The sequence below is a fragment of the Spermophilus citellus genome, assembly GCF_964194105.1.
Source record: "Spermophilus citellus genome assembly, chromosome: 14".
Taxonomy (NCBI): Eukaryota; Metazoa; Chordata; class Mammalia; order Rodentia; family Sciuridae; genus Spermophilus; species Spermophilus citellus.
The window spans coordinates 104,757,201-104,776,151 of NC_138194.1; the positions used below are offsets into that span (position 1 = coordinate 104,757,201).

General features: G+C 53.3%; 1 protein-coding gene across 3 annotated transcripts; it reads left to right on the forward strand.

The window, feature by feature from the left end:
• Positions 1 to 8,168: 8,168 nt before the first annotated feature.
• Positions 8,169 to 18,599, forward strand: ZNF707 (zinc finger protein 707). 3 transcript variants are annotated; one of them, XM_081266070.1, is made up of 5 exons: positions 8,179 to 8,309; positions 11,355 to 11,423; positions 12,276 to 12,435; positions 13,004 to 13,120; positions 14,463 to 18,599. In XM_081266070.1, the coding sequence occupies exons 2-5, from the start codon at positions 11,370 to 11,372 to the stop codon at positions 15,317 to 15,319; spliced, it is 1,188 nt and encodes a 395-aa protein (XP_081122196.1). In that variant the 5' UTR covers positions 8,179 to 8,309; positions 11,355 to 11,369; the 3' UTR covers positions 15,320 to 18,599. The 3 variants fall into 3 exon arrangements, with proteins under 3 accessions (XP_081122198.1, XP_081122196.1, XP_081122197.1); XM_081266071.1 differs by having other exon boundaries at positions 13,007 to 13,120; positions 14,463 to 18,575; XM_081266072.1 differs by lacking the exon at positions 11,355 to 11,423 and having other exon boundaries at positions 8,169 to 8,309; positions 14,463 to 18,574.
• The last annotated feature ends 352 nt before the right edge of the window (positions 18,600 to 18,951 follow it).

Here is an 18,951-nt window from a genome sequence, read left to right on the forward strand (position 1 = left end):
TGGGGACAGGAGGATTGCAAATTCAAGGCCAGCCTCAGGATTTGGCAAGACCCTAGGAAACTTAGTGATACACTATCTCAAAAAAGGAATGGGGATGTGGCTCAGTGGTTAAGAACCTCTGGGTTCAATCCCTGTTGCAGAAAAAAAGGAAAAACAAAATTCCCTCTTAGCTGATGTGGTGTACACCAGTAATCCCAGCTACTCAGGAGGCTCAAGTGGGTAGAGCACCCGTCAAATGGAACCCAATTAAATTTGAATTTCAGGGGTTGGGGTTGTGGCTCAGTGGCAGAGCACTTGCCTAGCATATGTGAGGCACTGAGTTCGATCCTCAGCGCCACATTAAAAAGAAAAAATTTGAATTTCAGGTTAAAAAAACAAAACCCCTTCAGTTTTCCTACAAGTCTGTGCTACACAGACGGCGACCACCAGGTCTCTCTCCTCAGCTTCCTGCTCACTGCCAGTGGCAGAAACTGCTAACCCCATTAGTGGGCAGAATCCAGGAGTTTGAGGCCAGCCCGGACAATGTAGAAAGACCCTGTCACAAAACAACAAACAGAAGAGTGACCCTGAGGCTCAGGGGCTTTCACGAGTCCATTTCTCACAGGGCGGGGTGGGGGGAGGTTGTCCCGGGCAAGTCTGCACCACTTACTGCCTTTCTCAGCCTGTGGGAAGACGGGCGTGTGGCCTGGAGGACAGGACACTCCTGCTCTCATCCCCTTGGAACCAAGTCACAGCCACACCAGGTCCTGAGCCCGACAGAACTGTGGCTCCCTGGGGGCATGCAGCTTGAGCGTGGGAGGCTCCACAAGGGTATTGGTGGTATCTGCCGCACAGGGTGCCTAGTGGAGCGGGAGGTGGGGAGGGGATGTGGGTGGAGTGAGGGTCACCACAGAAAATGGCACAGACTTAAAGGAAATAATAAGGTGATTCTCCCCATTTCCACGGTTGGTTGGGCATCCTGTACTTTTATGAGCTGAACATGCCAACAGCAAGTTGGAACTCCATCTTACCTGGCAGACAGCAGCGGGTGCAGGAGCCCTGCGGGCACAGCTCCCGCGGCTGATTGCGGGAGGCTGTGGTCACAGGCTGCCTAGCTGTAGATGAAGGCTTTGAAAGCCGCCAGGTGGCTCTAAGCAGAAGAGTGGCCCTGTCAGCAAGAGCAGTGGTCACCTAGCCCAGGCAGATTCCAGGGAGCACGGGGCAGGATGCTGTGGTGGGAGGAGGTCCAAATGCAGAGGAGACCAAGCCACCTCTCCCAGGCACCCTTGGCCAGCAGTCCAGCTGTCCTTCCAGATCACAGTAGGCTATTCCTTCCCAGGGCAGCCCTCGTGGAAGAAGAGGGACTCCCCTTCATATGGTAAGTCCTGGTGACCTTTACTGCTCACAGGAGGGCTGCAGTACAGGTCTGTGGACTTCCCTGAGGGCTAGGGCCGACACCTCCGGGAACACCCCTGTGCTACCACCCTCCACGTCACATTTACTGTCTCCAGAATCTACTCCAAGTCGGAGTTGTGGCCTCTGTTGGACCTGGGGCAGCAATCAGTGCTTGCTTGCAGCTACTCAGACCTGCAGTGGGCCCTGGCCATGTGCCTCCAGCAAAACCTTGGTCCACTACGGCTGTGATGGCCAGCCTCACACTCCCCGGGCACCTGCTCACCCTTCTCCAGCCCCAGAGGGAGGACACTGTCCTCACTTCCTTTCAGTCCCTGACTGCCCAGGGTTGGCTTCTCTCCTGTGGCTGGGTGGAAGCAGACCTTCCTCCAGGGAGGGCCCACCACCTCCAGGCTGTGCCTGCTTCCAGGACTCCATGGCCACACTGCAGCCCAGGCCTTGCAGCAGCTCATACTGCCATAAATGATGCCGCCAACTACAGGCATTTTCTCACTGCCGCACTCCCGCTGGACACAATAACCGGGAGGTGACAAGCGACTTGAAGGTTGAACCGGGAACTGCTTTATTGCGGGGGGGGGGGGGGGGGGGATGAACTCAGCAGGAACTCAAGGTAGCAGGAGCCTCCTTATTGCAAAACAGCAGAGGTATGTATACCTAACTGATTACACACAGCTTGACTCAATTAGCATCATCCAGTTACAGCAATCAGCCAATAAGGAATCTCCACCAACTTAATGGCTCGGTGGCATTGCCTCACAAACCACTCCTCCTGGCAAACTGCCAGGTGCCATCTTGATTTGCGGTCCCCAACATCTCACAGTCCTGGAAGCCAGAAATCTGAGGTGAAATCGCCAGAAGTCTTGTTTTCTCCTGGGCTTGCACTTTCTGTGTCTACACAGGCATTTCTCTCTGCATCCAGGTTCCCTTACTTAAGGGTCATAAGCCAAACTGGAGGGGGCCCATCCTAACACCCATTTTAACTGTCACCTCTGCAAATTCTTTTTTTTTTTTTTAAGAGAGAGAGAGAGAATTTTAATATTTATTTTTTAGCTTTCGGCAGACACAACATCTCTGTTTGTATGTGGTGCTGAGGATCGAACCCGGGCCGCAGCGAGCGCGCTACCGCTTGAGCCACATCCCCAGCCCTCCCTGCAAATTCTTAATCTCTGAATACAGTCACGAGCTGAGCCAGCAGAGTCAAGACTTCAGCATGGGTCGGTAAGGGTACAGTTCAGCCTCTCACAGGCAGGTTTCCCAAAGTCTGTATTCAGTTTCATTCACACACAAGTGGTCATCTGTATTCTGTGTAAATAAGAGACCCACATTCTCTCCTGAGTGAGGAAAGATGGTGTGTGCTGTTTCAGGAGTGTTGGAAGAGCCGCTTGGCGCATCAGAATGAGGACGAGTGCTGGACACGGTGCTGCCAGTCGGAGGTTGGGATCTCGCGTCCACCCATCTTTCAGCTCCAGTGCATTCTTCACTGCCCACTCTGTGAAAAGGGCTGCACTGGGGTGTTTCTCTCAGGTCTGGACACTGCTAAATGTTGCCGGCAGGCACACAGGAGAGCCCCTGCGGAGAAGCCACTTCTCCCTGTCCTCTGCTTCCTTCTGCCTGCTCCCTGCTCTTGCCAAGACAGCGACTGTCAAGGGCCTCCAGCAGCCCTCACCCCGAGCCTCAGCTGTGCCTCCACAGGCACAGTCACTCAGGCTCACATGGATGCCTGGGGCCCAGCCTCAGCTGCGAGCACCCCCGCGGGCAATTCCTGCTTGCCTGTCCTGGCCTCACGGGAGCCGCTCCAGAAAACACACTGAGTCCGAATTTCAAATCAAAAGAGAGTTTATTTACCTGTCCAGGGACTGCCACCCACCGCAGAGACTCAAGCTCTGTGGGAGGACAGCAGCTTCCTGTCCATCCAAGGAGAAAGCACAAAACCCCAACTCAGTGACGTGCTTATCACAGAAATTAAAACATTAATAATGGGACCGTGGGCTCTGGGCAGGACTCCAGTCAGCAAGCGAGCGATAAACAGAAGCTAAAAATGCAGAGCTCTGCACTTCAGATGACCACAGTCCCGGGCTCAAGCAGGTGCTAGACAGTCACCCCCTGAACTTGGGTGGGGGTCAGCGGGACAAGAATCTACTTCAAAGTCACGTAGACCCCCAAGGGCACTCACACCCAGGGTGTAGCTCCCCATGCCCATGCCTGGGCTGCATCCCGAGTAGGGCTCAGGGTGTGGGGTACAAAGTGCAGAAAAACAAGTTTTTAAAATAAGAAAACAGCTTTCATTTCTGTTTCCTAGAAATGGGTCATGCAGTTCTCTCTTCACAGGACAGTGACAAACTAAGACGGAGTTTCTACAGTCACATCATTTAAATGACTACAGTGACCCTATTCCTGTAATCCCAACAAGGCAGGAATTGTTGCAAGTGACTAATGAGTCTCTACCAGAGCAATTGCTGTACACACTCAGTACTAGTGACTTATTTGATGCCTGTTTAAAACTACACACATTTTCATCTGTTGTTTTAATATCTATAAACCCTATGTCCTTTATCCTATGCAAGGCTACAAGATCAAATTCCTATGTTAATCAATTTGATCATATTTATTTATAACTATGCTGACACACTGACACATCCTGTGACTTAAATCCTATGTTTTACAGTTACAGGATTCTTCTACTATTACGTAGGCTTATTCCTGATGAACTTATCTTATTATCACTTATCTATGTTATCTTACCTTATTCCTGTAGTCTTTATGTCCATTGCTTATTGATTATTTATTCTATCTTGCCTTATACCTATATCTATGACTTATTGATTATATTGATCAGTTCACACCGTAACACTGGCAGGGTTCCCTGTCCACCTTCCGTGGCCCACCTGCACCTGGGGGTATTGCTCATCAACTGATGACCAGCTCTACCTGGGCCATTCTGGGAAGCGTCTCTGCATCTACTGAGTAGCACAACTTGGAACCACCTATTCTGGTGTCAGAGCCTGATCCCGGTGGTCCTCACGTGGCCCTCCTCACAATTCTCAGCCCTGGGTCTTTGTGATTCTCTTGACCTCCAAAGACAATTAATTACATTAGGGCCAAAAATTGTATGTTAGACCTTCCTTCTTCATATTTCTGTCTCCTGATTGGACCTGCACACAAAACCATGAGTTTGTAGCAACCTGGGTCTTGGAAAGAATAGTGGTCTTTTCCACAGGCACCTATTTTCTGCGTGAGGCAGTGGCCAGCCCTTGTGCTGCTTCTGCTGGAACACTTCACTGAGATGAGACTTGAGAGAACCCCAGGTGTCCTGGCCCCAGCTGCAGGGACGTCAGGATGCAGTCTCAGTAGTGGTGTGCAGCTAAGGCTTCCTAATTCCACGTTTTCCCTCAGGTCACAGAGTGGTGCTGCGCTTTTGAACTCAGTTCAGAGCCTCCTGCATCTCCAGTCATTCTGTTTAAATACCATTCTAAGCATAACAATTAAGAGAGAGAATTTTTAATATTTATTTTTTTTTAGTTCTCGGCAGACACAACATCTTTGTTTGTATGTAGTGCTGAGGATCGAACCGGGCCGCACGCATGCCCAGGCGAGCGCGCTACCGCTTGAGCCACATCCCCAGCCCTAAGCATAACAATTAAAAGCCATTGTCTAACAACATGAAAAGTGTTTTCTTATATCTTCTACAGTTTATTTTTATTTTTTTACTTTATCAAGATGGGATCTTGCTGTGTTCCACACACTGACTTCTAACTCCTGTAAGAGCCTCAAGTACTTCTCCTGCCTCAGCATCCTGAGTAGCTGAGACTACAGGTGTGCACCAATGGGCCGGCTTATCGTCTGAAGTGTAAATGTCACCTGTGGAGCCTCTGCCAGTCAACAGCATTTGATATATCTGCCAGCACACCCTCAAGTTCTGCCCTGAGAGGCTCGCAGCTGCCTCCTGCACATCTGTAAGCAGCGCCACATGAGCTTATCATCACATTTTCAGGATGTGCCTGGCCTGCAGAGTACCTGTCCTGCATCAGCACCCACAGGGGCACCAGCCCAGGGAGACATTTCCTGTTTGAACAATTTATATTTTAGTAATTTGTTAGTTGTGCAATATAATTGGGCATTTTAATGAAAAAAAAACCTCTTCCGTTGACTATTCTTTAGCATGCATTTCTCAGTTAAACTGTGATGTATATACATGCATATATACACATGTACATATACATGCCTACATACATAGTCACACACTCACATATACATGCCTACATACATACACATCCTCACCTCCAACTTTCAACTGGAAGGTAATAAAAACTTTGTAAAGTTCAACTAGTTCTTTCATTTGTTCACTTTGGTACTGGGGATTGAAGCCAGGCCCTGGACATGCCAGATGCTAGGCGAGCTGATATCCCACCAATCACGCCCAGCCTCAAATGTTCAGTGGTAACCCTGACATGCAAACAAGGAGGTGCCACCAATGTGGGCTGGGACGTCTCTACAGATGCACAAACTTCTCATTAAACAGCTAGCACTTCTACTTGATTCAACTTCTTATTTTCTTCTTTTACTATCTTACTTTTTTTTTCTTTTGAACTAACTAGGGATTGAACCCAGGGGGTGCTTTACCACTAAGCCATATCCCTAACCCTTTTTATTTTATTTTATTTTATTGACACAGGGTCTCACTAAATTACTTAGGGTCTTGCCAAATTGACAAGGCTGACCTTGAACTTGCAATCCTCCTTCCTCTGCCTCCTGAGCTGCTGGGATTACAGGTGTGCTCATTATGCCAGGCTTCTTATTTCATTTTCTTGGGCCCACAGGCAGCTTCAATGTAGAAGGTTTTAGTTAACAACTGTCTGTTTTTATAAATTTACTATCTAAGACAATTTTGGGCCCAACAAGGTATGAATCCTTCCTGTTTCTTTTCTTTTCTTTTTTTTTTTTTAGGTAGACACAATATCTTTGTGTGTGTGTGTGTGTGTGTGTGGTGGTGGTGGTGGTGGTGCTGGGGATTGAACCCAGGGCCTTGTGCAAGCAAGGCAAGCACTGTATCAACTGAGCTATATCCCCAGTCCCTAGACACAATATCTTTATTTTTTATTTTTATGTTTTGTTGAGGATTGAACCCAGTGCCTCATGCATCCTAGGCGAACACTGTACCACTGAGCCACAACCCCAGCCCTGCCTTCCTATTTATTCAGTTTGAATTTGCTCTTCCTTGAACTGTCAGAGGAACTAAACTTCGGTGTGAGCTACCACATGCTCTCCGATGGCTGCCACCCACCACCGGGTGCACAGGCACTGCCACAGGGGCCTCCACCCCCAATCCTCCTGTGGGAGGGTGGCCAGGGCTCTGCCTGCAGCACTCATGTACAGCTCCTCTCCCGTGTGAACTCCACGCTCACCCAGGTGTGGTCTGCAAAGGAGGCCACGTCAGAGCCTGTCCTCTGGCATGGGGAACCTGGAATCCTGGTGCAGCAACCCAGTCAGCACATTCTTGTGGTTTCTTTTCAATAAAGATTTGCATCTATGTAGTAATGACTGAGTTAGAATTATGGCCTTCCCGTATTCATTTCACAGGTGGAAGTCTCCTGCGTGAATTCTCTTGTGCTGCATAAGATCTGAAATTTGTCAAAACACTTCGCAGTCCAGCACGGTTGCACATGCCGGTAATCCCAGTGACTTGGTGGCTGACACAGGAATCACAAGTATAAGTTCAAGTTCAGCCTCAGCAACTTATCAAGGTCCTTAGTGAGACCCTGTCTCAAAATAAAAATAAAAAGGGCTGGGGTTGTGTCTCAGTGGTGAATCGCCCCTGAGTTAAAATCCCTAATACCAAAACAAAAATGCAAACCACGCTTCCCACGGTGGTGATCACATTCCCTTGGTTCCCGCCCGTGTGGCTTCTGACCAGTTCTGGCTGCGGTGATCTTGGTTCTTCTGCGTGGGGCCTCTGAAGACCCCGTTCTTGCACTCACAGGGTACATCTCCTGTAGGTTAATGGGGATTGAACTCAGGCGCTCTACCAGTGAGCTACACCCCCAGCCCTTTTTATGTTGAGACAGGGCCTTGCTACGTTGTCCTGGTGGGCCTCAAACTTGTGACCCTCCTGCCTCTGCCTCCGGAGTCCCTGAGATCACAGGCAGAGCTCTGCGCGGCCCAGGCCTTCTGTTTTGCAGGAGAAGTTTTGAGACTCCACACACTACGGCGTGAAGGCACTGAACACTACCACTTCACATTAAGAAAGGTTACGAAGGTATATTTTGCGGTAAAAGGAAAAAATATCCCCCAGCAGGCTCAGGAGAGAGCCACAGCCAATCCAGAAGGCGGGTGGAAGGGGTCCGCGGACAGGTGCACGTGGCCGGGGACCTCACTATCCAGGGAACGGAAGCCTCAAGGCCAGGCGTGCTCTGAACTGGAAGGACGAGTTCCAGCAAGAGCGCGCGGCCGGCCAGGGCCGCTGGAGGGCGGGGCCTGTCCGGCGGGCGTGCTCCCGCTCTGGGGGCGGGGCCTGTCCGGCGGGCGTGCTCCCGCTCTGGGGGCGGGGCCTGTCCGGCGGGCGTGCTCCCGCTCTGGGGGCGGGGCGCGCGCTGGGACGGTGCCCCCGGGGCGGGGCCTAGTCCTCCAGCGTTACACCGAGATTCGGTTCCTAGAAGGGCCGGAAGCTGCTCCGGGGCAGCGCACTTCCGTTGGGAAGTTGAAGTCTGTGTGTCGCGGGACCCGGTGCGGCACTTCCCTGCGCCGCTTGGGGGCTGCGGTTTTAGGTTGCTTACGGTCACTCGCGCTCCAGGCCTGCCTGACGCGGGCCGGTCTTCCCGATCCGCGCTCGGAACCCCCTTCCCCTTCAGACGCGCCGAAGCCGGCCCCGCTGCACAGCCCCGGAGGGCCGGCGCGCGAGTCCCGGCGGCGGAGGCCCGCAGGTGAGCTGCCGGGCGCCGCAGTCCCCCGCCTGCTTTCTTGGGGCTGCTGACTCCCTGCTGCGTGCTCTGCAGGTTGCACCCTCTCGCTCCCATTGGAAATCCAGGCTTTTGCCACATGGTGCTCAGAGGAGGGGAGCTGTCACATTCCGTCACACAGTTTGTGAGTCACTGTCAGTAAGATACCGCCCGTCACTGCTGAGTCCTGCTCCCCACATGTTGAAGTAGAACACTGGAGAAGCACGCGAGGCGAGCACAAAGCAGGGTTTATTTAAAAAGGGGAAACCGACTTCTCCCGGGAGGGAGAAGGGCCATAGCTGGCATCCTGGTATCCCCAGAAGCGAGGTGCTGTGCCCTTTTTATATGTCCTAGGCTTCCTTTGTTCTCCTGCCCTCTTCCCCTATCTTCTTCCTGCACACCTTATCAGACCCAGAGCGCTTGGTGGGAGGCCCAAAGGTGGGACACAGGTGGGCTGAAGGGGGAAGGGCAGCTTGGAGCTGCTCAGGACACATTGACCACCTCGTGGCTCCCTGTAGGGAGGGGCAGTTCCTGGGACCGGGTACCTTGGCAACAGGTTGGAGCAGGGGCAGGTTCTAGATGAGATCCCTCAGGGGACAGTCTCCAACTTCCCAGACTCACTCAAAGTTGGCCTCCTTGATCCGTCCTGACTCAATTTACCTGTCTACACTGACTGCCTGTCTCATTCTGGCTTCAATTATAGAAAACCCTGTGCTCCATGTACCTTTTCCTGGACCATTCCGACTTTATTCTAAAGTGTCCATTCAGACATTTTGTTTGTTTTAAGCTTTTCTTTTTATTGATGACTTAGAGGGGTTATAGTTCTGATCAGTCTGTGGCTTGCCCTGACAGTGATATCAGTCCACCTGGTGACCTCCCAGGTCCCCTGTGGCTACTTGAATGGATACAGATTGTAGCATGAGTTTTGGAAAAGACATTTATTTAAATCATATCAGTATATCTTTTGAGATAATTATAGAACTTCATACTGTGTTTTCTCCTTTGTGTTTTTTAAATTTTTTTAGTTATCAATGGACCTTTATTTTATTTATTCATATGTGGTGCTGACAGTCAAACTCAGTTCGCACACATGCGAGTGCTCGACCGCTGAGCCACAACCCCAGCCCATCTCCTTTGCGTTTCTAACATGGTTAATGATGTTGGTTCATTTCCAAATGACAAAGGAAAAGCTAGGAAAGTCATTGTAACTAAAGCTGCCACCAGCATTTAAAAGGAAGAGGTGATCTCATCAGGGGAAAACCTGGCACCCCATGTGTGAGAGTGTCTGCAGAAGGTGGGAGTGGCTGAGACCAGAGAAGGCTGGCAGATCCAGGCTGCAGAAGGTAGCAAGCCAGTCCCTTACCAGGCAAAGCAGCTGCAGGGCAGAAGGTTCATGTGCTCAGCTGGACACAGGTGGGCCCTGGCCAACCAGAGCAGACCTGGCCTTTCTCAGAAACCGTTAACATGTCAAAGGTCAGTTAAGAAGCAGTCTGGGAGGCTGGGGACACAGCTCAGTTGGTAGAGTGCTCGCCTGGCGTGCACAAGGCCCTGGGTTCAGTCCCCAGCATAACAACAACAACAACAACAAAGCGGCAGCCATCTGGGGGCCAGGTTGTGGCTCAGTGGCAGAGCTTGCTGGCGTGTGAGGCGTTGGGTGCGATTCTCAGCTCCGCATATAAATAAGCAAAGATAATAAAGTTCATCAATGACTAAAAAGAATCTATTAAAAAGAAAAGCAGTCTGGACATCGATGACCACCACAACACACACAGCCTGTCTTAATAACTCTGCTCTACAGTGTCCTGGTCGCCTGGTGGGCACACAGGCTCTTACAGCCAAGATGGGCTGTGGTCACAACCATCTGGGTCCTTACAAATCTCAAGTTGGAAAACACTAAAGCGTTGAGCAGCTCCATGTGACTGACTTGATAGTGCCAGAGGGGAAATGGGGAGAGTCTGTGAGGTGAGTGTGCAGAGGTGAGCGCAAGGACAGCTCCTGCCTGGTCCCAGGCCTCCAGCTCAGACACAGTGACTGTGTCTTTGGGGTGCATGCCCTCAGTCAGGGGTTTGGCCTTCTCATATTTGGAGAATGTCCATGTCTGTTGATGAGAGATGGGCTGTAGTTTTCCTCTGACAGTTTGGGTTTGAGGTAGTGCTGCCTCATTAAGAGAAACTGGAAGTTGTTTGTTGGTCCTGCTAGAAAAAACATGCCAGGCCTGCAGCCTGCTCTTCTCTCGGGGAGTGTCCGTCTGGTGGCACTCGCTCAGCAGGCTGGGCTTCCACTTGGCTTGCTCAGCTCTAGTCTTTATCTAAGTTGCTGGACTTGGTGTGACAGGCTCATGATGGCTCTCAGGGCACTCCTGACGGAGGGTCTGTAGCAAGGCCCCTTCTCACGTGCAGGGGAAGGAGGTGTGCTCTTTCTTCCTACCACTGGGGATGTCTTCTCCGGTGGTGTCTGAGGCTGGGCTCCACAGGGGAGGCGAGGCCCCTGCAGAAGAGGCGCCTGGATCCCGGGGAAGGTGGTTCTTGGCAGGCCAGAGGCCAGAGCAGCAAATGCGGCTCCTAGTGGGGGACGCCTGGCCTGACGGGCACCTCAGGGAGGGCGAGTGGACTCCGCGGGCCAGCCCATATTCTGAGTTGGGAGAAGGTGGCTGGGTCCCTTCATGGGAAAGCACCCAAGGACACCCAGGCCCGCCCTGTGGAGTGGCCTGGCCTGCTGTCCAGGAACTAGCTACCTTGGTTGGGGGCTCTGTGTCACTCTCCAGTGCCAAGTCCGCAGTCAGGCTGGTGACTTTCAGCCATACCGGCTGGTCTCTGTCTGGTCTGGAGAAGGCCTGCCTGCTTCCTGGTGTTCCAGAGTTCTGCTGCTTGCCAGGGGCCATAGCACCTGCTCTCCCTGGCACCTCAATGCCAGGGCATAGGCACCACTGGCTTTTCCTGGGCTCCCTGGGCTTGCAAGTGGGGGTTGGCTCTTGGAGTTAGGTGGGGCTCTGGGCCAGCCTCTCCTGCTCACCCCACTCTGTCTCCCCAGACTATCTGCTCCATTATGCCTGTGTTTCCTCAGAGCGTGACCACTGCAGTTCCTGTGGATGTGCTCCAGGTGAGCTGTTGTTGGCTGCAGGCCCCCAGGTGCGGCCGAGGCAGGGAGGGTACCCGCCAGGCTCACCTTTCCGCTGGTTCTCTTTCTTGGGGCTGGGAAAAGGAAAGAGCCCAGTTCACTTAGGTAAGAGCCTGGTAGAAGTCATAGCCAACTTGGAAAATGGGCTTGGTTCTTTTACGTGCTTAGTCCATCACAGTTGCAAGCAAACTACCACGTGGGCAGCTTAATGCTATAGCCATCTGCTTCTCTATCCTGCAGAGTCCAGCATCAGTGCTGGCATGTGCAGTGCTGGCCAGGGCTTCTTCCTGGATGTAGAGGCTGCCTTTGTGAAGGGCCTCCTGTGGGAAGGAGCCATGGGGCTCTTCCCTTTTCCCCCTCATCCTGGAATTGAACCTGGGGTGCTTAAGCACTGAGCCACATTCCCAACTCTTTTTTTTTTTTTTTTTCAGACAGGGTATTGTTAAGTTGCTTAGGGCCTCAATAAGTTGCTGAGGCTGGCCTTGAACTTGTGATTCTCCTGCCTCTCAGTCTCTCGAATTGCCATTATTACAGGCATGCGCCCCCCCAGCCTGGCTTTCTGACTTTCTAATAAGGACCCCAGTCCTGTTGTTTAGGACCCCACCCTTTGACCTCATTTAACCTTAATTGCTTCTTCAGAGGCCCCATCTCCAAGTGCAGCCACATGGGAGTCAGGGGTCTAGCTAAGAGTTGGGTGCAGACACCTGCCCACACAGATGCCTTCCCAGGTTTGGCTATGGACCTCTTGGGGTTTTTCCTCTTGAACACTGTCACCTGCTCTCACCCCTTCCTGCAGACGTGGGACTTGGTGCTGTGTCTCTCACTTTTTTTCAGGAGCAGCTAGTCCTGGAGCCGTGCACATGTCAGGTGCCGGTGACCTTTGAGGATGTGGCAGTGTACTTCTCAAGGGAAGAGTGGGAGTGTCTTGGCCCCAGCCAGAGGGCCCTCTACCAGGATGTGATGCTGGACAACTTCAGGAGCTTGGTTGCTTTGGGTGAGGCTGTGTGGGCCTCGAGAGCCTGATAAGTTCTAGCTGAGGGCTTGGGGTAGGGAGTTCTCAGCCTGAGCAGACAGAAGGGCCCGGCCCACCCTCTGACCATCTGGTCCGGGGGCTCTTTTGACTTCTTTGGAGGCAGCTTGTCTTCTCTTTTTTTGGGGGGGTGCCGGGGATTGAACTCAGGGGCACTTGACCACTGAGCCACATCCCCAGCCCTATTTTGTATTTTATTAGAGACAGGGTCTGAGTTGCTTAGCGCCTCGAGTTGCTGAGGCTGGCTTTGAACTTGTGACTCTCCTGCCTCAGCCTCCTGAGCTGCTGGGATGACAGGTGTGCACCACCGTGCCCAGCCTCACTGTCTTCTTTGCTCAAGTCTCCAGGACCCTGTGTGGGACAGTGGGAATGGGGATGTCTCTTCTTTCATCTCTGCTTCAGGGAAGATTCTCCAGGGGGTCCTTCGGGGCTGTCCTGGCTGCTGAGTTCACCTTCTGCTGACCTAAAGCTGGCCTGAGCCCTGACCCTCACTTTGTCCTCTGCACAAATAAAACCTTTTCTCTCTTTTGAGAAGGACTTTGCGGCCCCAGACCAGATCTTGTCTCTCACCTGGAGCAGTGGGGTGAGCCATGGGTTGAAGACTGGGAGAGAGCCGAGTTTCAGGAAGCACAGCGGGATTCCCACCCAGGTGAGCGCAGCACTCTGGACTGGCTGGCCTCTTCCTCTGGCCTCAGAGCTCCCATCACCCTCCCCTCCCAGGGGCAGGGGGCACAGAGCTGCTTCTGAGTGGACACAGGTGGCAGCTGCACTCCTGCCACTGGTCCTACTGGGATGGGCATTTACAAGGGTCCTGGGCTCAGCTGGTGAGGTAATTTGGGGGAGGGAGGTGTGTGGAGAGCCTGCGCCAGTCCCAGGCACTGTTCTGTGACAACTCGGGGGTTCTGAGGCCTGTGTGCCTGATGCAGGTCAGAGTCTCCTGAGTGGCCTTAGGTGGGCTCTTTATTCCGGCTCATTTGTAACGCTGGTCAGCGGTGCTGCCTCCCTCCCTTAATGGAGGTGGTGGCCTTGGCAGTGGTCACCAGGGTATTTTGTTTCTCCCTTTTGTGATGCTGGGGATGGACCAGGGCCTCTCCCATGTGCTGGGTAAGCCCTGTGCCACTGAGCCCTACCCAGCCCCAGAGTCAGTGCCTTAGCTCAGATCCAGGGCTGTGTGCGCCTGAGACAGGCTGGAAGGCGCCTGGACCTGTTGGAGCCCCTGGCTGGGGAGGATGTGGGGTCCTGAATATATGGAGTTCCCCGGCCCCTGCCTAGGCCCTACCTGTACCTCAGCGGGGTGACACTGTCCTGAGTCCCTCTTCACGTGGGGACACCAGCCAGTGTGCATTACTGAGCTGGTCAAACCTTCTCGCACGGAGCTAGAGCGAGCTCTGAGTTCACTCTGTATAGTCCAGTGCTAGTAGTTCTAGCTGACCTATGTGGGTGTTGTTTTTTGTTTTCTTTTTCTTTTTTGTTGTCAGTGGATCTTTATTTATTTATTTACATGTGGTGCTGGGAATCAAACCCACTGCCTCACACATGCCAGGCAAGCGCTCTACCACTGAGCCCCAGCCACAGCCTCCTCTGTGTTTTTTTTTTTTTGTACGGGGGTACCAGGGATTTGACTCAGAGGCACTTAAGCACTAAGCCACATCCCCAGCCCCCCTAATGTATATTTAGAGACAGGGTCTTACTGAATTGCTTAGCACCGTTGCTGAGGCTGGCTTTGAACTTGCCATCCTCCTGTCTCAGCCTCTCGAGCTGCTGGGATGACAGGCATGTGCCACCAAGCTCGGCTCACCTATGTGTTTTTAGCATGTTTCTTTATAGCTTATGCTGTAGGGAGTGACTTTTTAGGAGTGCCTCCTTGTTTCGCTTGAGATGAGTAGAGATGACATTTGGTAGCTTTTCTTCACACTTTCAGGGTGGCCACTGCGCGACTTGCCTGCCCCTAGAGCCACCAATCCTGTAAATTTGTTGGTGTTCCTCTGTAGGGTCAAGGAAGCCTGTTGACCACAAAGGACTCTGTGATCAGCTGGCCTGGGTTCACGAGAAGATCCACCTGCGGAGAAGAGTCCAAAGAGGGGATAGCTGGGGGAAGAGCTTCCTCCCAGCTGTGGGTGAGGTGCAGCTTCCCAGGACTGCTCCAGGGAGGAAGGCAGGTAAGCCCACGACTCTCCATGGCCAGGTGTGTGAAAAGTCCTGCAGGCAGTGGCCAGGCCTTGGGGAGCAGCACAAGAGCCGCACGGAGGAACCTGCATTCATCTGTGGCACGTGCGGGAAGGCGCTGAGCTGCCACAGCCGGCTGGCTGCTCACCAGACGGTGCACACAGGAACCAGGTCCTTTGAGTGCTTCCAGTGCGGCCAGACCTTCCGCTGGTGTTCCAACCTCCTGCGCCACCAGAGGAACCACACGAGTGAGAAGCCCTTCAGCTGCGAGCTGTGTGGACAGGCCTTTAGCTTGAAGGACCGTCTGGTGCAGCATCGCAAAGTTCACACAGAGCACCGGCCCTACGTGTGTGGTGACTGCGGGAAGGCCTTCAAGCAGAAGTCCAACCTCCTCCGGCACCAGCTTGTGCACACTGGGGAGAGGCCTTTCTTCTGCACCAACTGCGGCAAGGCTTTCCGGACCAAGGAGAACCTTAGTCACCACCAGCGCATTCACAGCGGGGAGAAGCCCTACACCTGTGCCGAGTGTGGGAAGGCCTTCCGGTGGCCCAAGGGCTTCAGCATCCACCAGAAGCTGCACCTGGCCAAGAGGTCCTATGAGTGTGAGCGCTGTGGGAAGGGCTTCCGCCACCTGGGCTTCTTCACGCGGCATCAGAGGACTCACCGGGGGGGCCAGGTGTAGAGGCCCTGGCCCCGGGGCTCCACCTTTGCTGTGCCCTCTGTCACTCTTGACCCTGGAAGGAAACCTTATGGGCTTTCAGAATAACTGGGTGGAGCTTGGAGCTCCATACAGCTCCTGAGAAGTACCACCAGGAAAATGCCATCAGAAGAAGGGGATCCAGAGTATGCCATGGAGACTGAGCAGTGCATATGCGCAAGCATAAACACACACACACACACACACACCCCGTTTACCCGCCTTGGAGATGTGTCCATGGCTGTCTCACCCCATGAACTTGACCCCTGTCCCCGCTGTCACTCGTGTGCACTTTAACCTTTTGTCCTGGCTCTTTCTCTCCCTCTTTGCTCATCCGTCTTTCTTCCATCTTGGCAAGGTAGTGTTACATTTTTCAGAGAAGCAAAGCCTCTTTTGCGACCTCACCATGTGGGAACTTACAAACGAGCACTTTTGTGTCATTGGGAGCCAGTTAAAAGGCCAGATCTGAATTCAAAGCCAGGGTCTGGTTGGCACGGCACATGTGGGGCTGCGTCTGCTCCATGGCAGCACAGGAAGGGTGGGCTGTCCGTGGGGGTCAAAGCTGCACCCTCAGCTCTTGTCCTTGCAGCCTCTTGTACTGAGACTGACCTGGGCGTCGGCTCTTTGGCACAATGGCATCGTGTCTCGTTTCTATTCATTGAGTTCATAGAAGGTGCCCAGGAAGGCCATGGTGTATGGATGAGAACTGGACGTGTCTGCCCAGCTCTGCATCCACATGTGGGACCACGAGTTACAGAGATGCTGCCAACCTGGGACTGGGCTGCTCAGCTCTGGCCCTTGGCTTTCAGGCTGCTTAATGACTCCACTGCACTGCCCTGTGTCATGGGCCTTGACTGCTGGGCAGCTCTGTGCACATGCCTGGTGCTGGGTGGTGCCCAGAAGCTGGCTGCATAGCGGCTGCCCGCCTGCCTGCCTACTGGGCAACAGGAGCTCTCTCTGCCCATGCCCTCCCTGTTAGTTGGTGCTCAGAGCTGGTCACGCCCCTGGAGCTGGTGAGTGTGGCTGGGTCTGAGAGCAGAATGTGGTGGCCAGGCTTGCTGCAAGTTGTCTTCTCGGTTCTCAGCTTGGGGTGCCTCTGCTTTGCCCAGGCAGAAACAGCCTGCCAGGCAGAGCTTGCAGGGCAACTCCATACTGTGAGAGCTGAGCAGGGACCCAAATTTGTCACTGCTGTATCAGGTTATCCTGATCTGATGAGAGTTTTGCAATTAATGACAGGCGCAGTGGTGCACACCTATAACCCCAGCAACTCAGGAGGCTGAGGCAGGAGGATCACAAGTTAGGGCCAGTCTCAGCAACTTAGTGAGACCTTGTCTGAAAAAATAAAAAGGTTGGGGGTGCACCTTAATGGTGGAGTTCTTGTGCCTAATCCCTGGTACCAAAAAGTAATTCCCAGATAACATGCACCTAGACTTGGAAATGTCACAGGAAGCAGGGTGAAGAGGGCCAGCTCAGCCACCAAGAAGAAGCATGGCTCCAGAGCCCTGAGGGACGCTGTTAGACAGCACCTTCTCCAAGCAGCCAGAGGCCCAGAGACGTGGGGCTGCGGTGCTGGGAGCAAATCAACTGTAAGAAGCCATTTTTGAGACAATCATGTGAACAGGCTGGGCATTGGTGTCATTAAGGAATTTGCTGGTTTTGAGGTGAATTCTGACATTTGTGGGAGAAATGACATGGTGTTAAGGATTTGCCTTTAAGTTCTAATGAAAAGGGAAAAAAAGCCTGGCAAACATTGGTGAGTGAGTTGAAGCTAGGAGGTGTTTGAAAACTCTGAGGTCGTCAATGCATACTGAAGCTTGCTCTGAACAGACATGAACTGTGGCTCCCGTCTCTGCTGCGGGCCAGGAGGAAACACTGCAGACCACAGAACTTGGGGCCAGACAGCCCTGCCTGGCGGGCCCGAGGGCGTGCATGTGTGGAGAAGGAGCCAGAGGTCCAGCTGTCTCCTCTCAGTAGGCACTGACCCCACTGAGGGGCCTCCCGCCCAGACCCCCACCTCCTAACACCAAGCTGTGGCTTAGAGCCCCAACATGCAAACCTGGTGGGGGGCACAGGTCATCCTGCAGCAGGGGTCAGAGCCCACCCCTTGGGATGTGGGGACACGGTAAATACAGCTTTTCCTCATCGAGGGCTGCTGGGCGGGTGCCCTGGGTCCACGCTCCTGAGTCTGGAAGGCCTTGGGATGGTGAGTGAAGTGAAGGCTGTTCAAGAGTGGGAGAGATGTCAGTGGGCAGGCAGTGGATGCTGAGACTGATCCGATCCTTGAGTTTCAATGTCCTGGGGAGCCAGCAGGCCGTGTCCAGGTCACTGCCACATGCTGAAGCCTGTGTGGTGCAGCTGTGAGGGGTTAAGCTTGAGCGTTCAGGGTCAGCAGAGAGCTGTGCTCCCTGAGGCCACTAGCACTTGTGGACAGCTGAGGCATGACCAGTCTGCTGCCCTGCCCTACCTGGCAGGCTCTGGTGCTGTGCGCTCCTGGCATTTCTTCTGAACAGGACACTGTATTCCCTACTGACTTAAGGTTGCTGCCCTGCGATGTTCCTGGAGTTTCCAGTTGCTTGAGCAGACAGCCTTGGGTGGAGACTGGTGGCCAGGAAGTGGTGAACAGGTAGGGTGACCTGTGTCTCCATCTTAGCCCACTTCCCGTAGGCTGAGCCTTCCTGGGTGGGCATGTCTCCAGGCAGGTGTCACTGGCCAGCAGCCCACGTCCCCCAGCCCCACATGCCTTTTCTCTTTGCTTAATGGAAATGGGGAATGTGTGAGGCCACTTTGTGGCCTGGAGTCACATCCCAGTGGGGCCAACGGGTGGAAGAGCCATGCCTGTGATCACCATGCCAGGCATCCACCCATCCCTGGTCTGTACTGGCTCACCCATCTACCTGCCATGTTCTACACGTGTGCCCACCTGAGGTGCACCCGGAGCTCCGGGGTCACCAGGGCCATGTGGCATTCCCTGGTGGCCTTGACTCAGGTGGGCTGGCTCTCCCTGCACCCCAAGGCTGTGGCTTCCAGTGTTCCGTTCCCTGGACTGGGTGCAGGTAGGTTGATGTCTGGGCTCACTGCTTTTGCAGTGAATCATCAACTCTGCGGTTCTTGGGGCCATGGAGCCCTCTATTGCTGCCCCTGACCCACACGCTCATGTGAATTTTCAGGGACACCAAATAAAACACACACACTTGACCTTTAAACAAGCTCAGGACAGCTTCTTTGTTCTCGGCCTCAAGCTCCCCAAATGGGAGAGCAAGAGAAAGTCACGAGACTGGCAAGAGAGAGCGAGCACATTCAGAAGTGAGCTTTTAGTGGGGGGACCCTCATTCTTAGAAAGTTCCATCCAAAAAAGACCAGAGGGGCAAGGTTACAAGGGACAGGTGAGTGTAATTCAACCTAAGGGGCATTGCCTACATCTGAAGACGCTCTCAACCTCCTGAACCAGGACAACACCCAGATCACTACGAAATGTAGTGATGGCCAAAGCCTCTCCTTCAGAGTGGAAGGCGCAAGTCATTCAGAGTGGCTCCCCACGCTCTATCATGCCAGTCCTGGAGGTTCTCAAATCCATGGGGACCCTGCAAGGGTGGACAGCTGCTTCTTAGTGCAAGTCT

Bases quoted from the DNA above. Each gene is read 5' to 3' on its own strand.
- ZNF707 (XM_081266070.1), top strand. From the start codon at position 11,370: ATGCCTGTGTTTCCTCAGAGCGTGACCACTGCAGTTCCTGTGGATGTG. The intron at 11,424-12,275 runs GTGAGCTGTTGT...ACTTTTTTTCAG, and splicing joins TTCCTGTGGATGTGCTCCAG to GAGCAGCTAGTCCTGGAGCC. The intron at 13,121-14,462 runs GTGAGCGCAGCA...GTTCCTCTGTAG, and splicing joins ACAGCGGGATTCCCACCCAG to GGTCAAGGAAGCCTGTTGAC.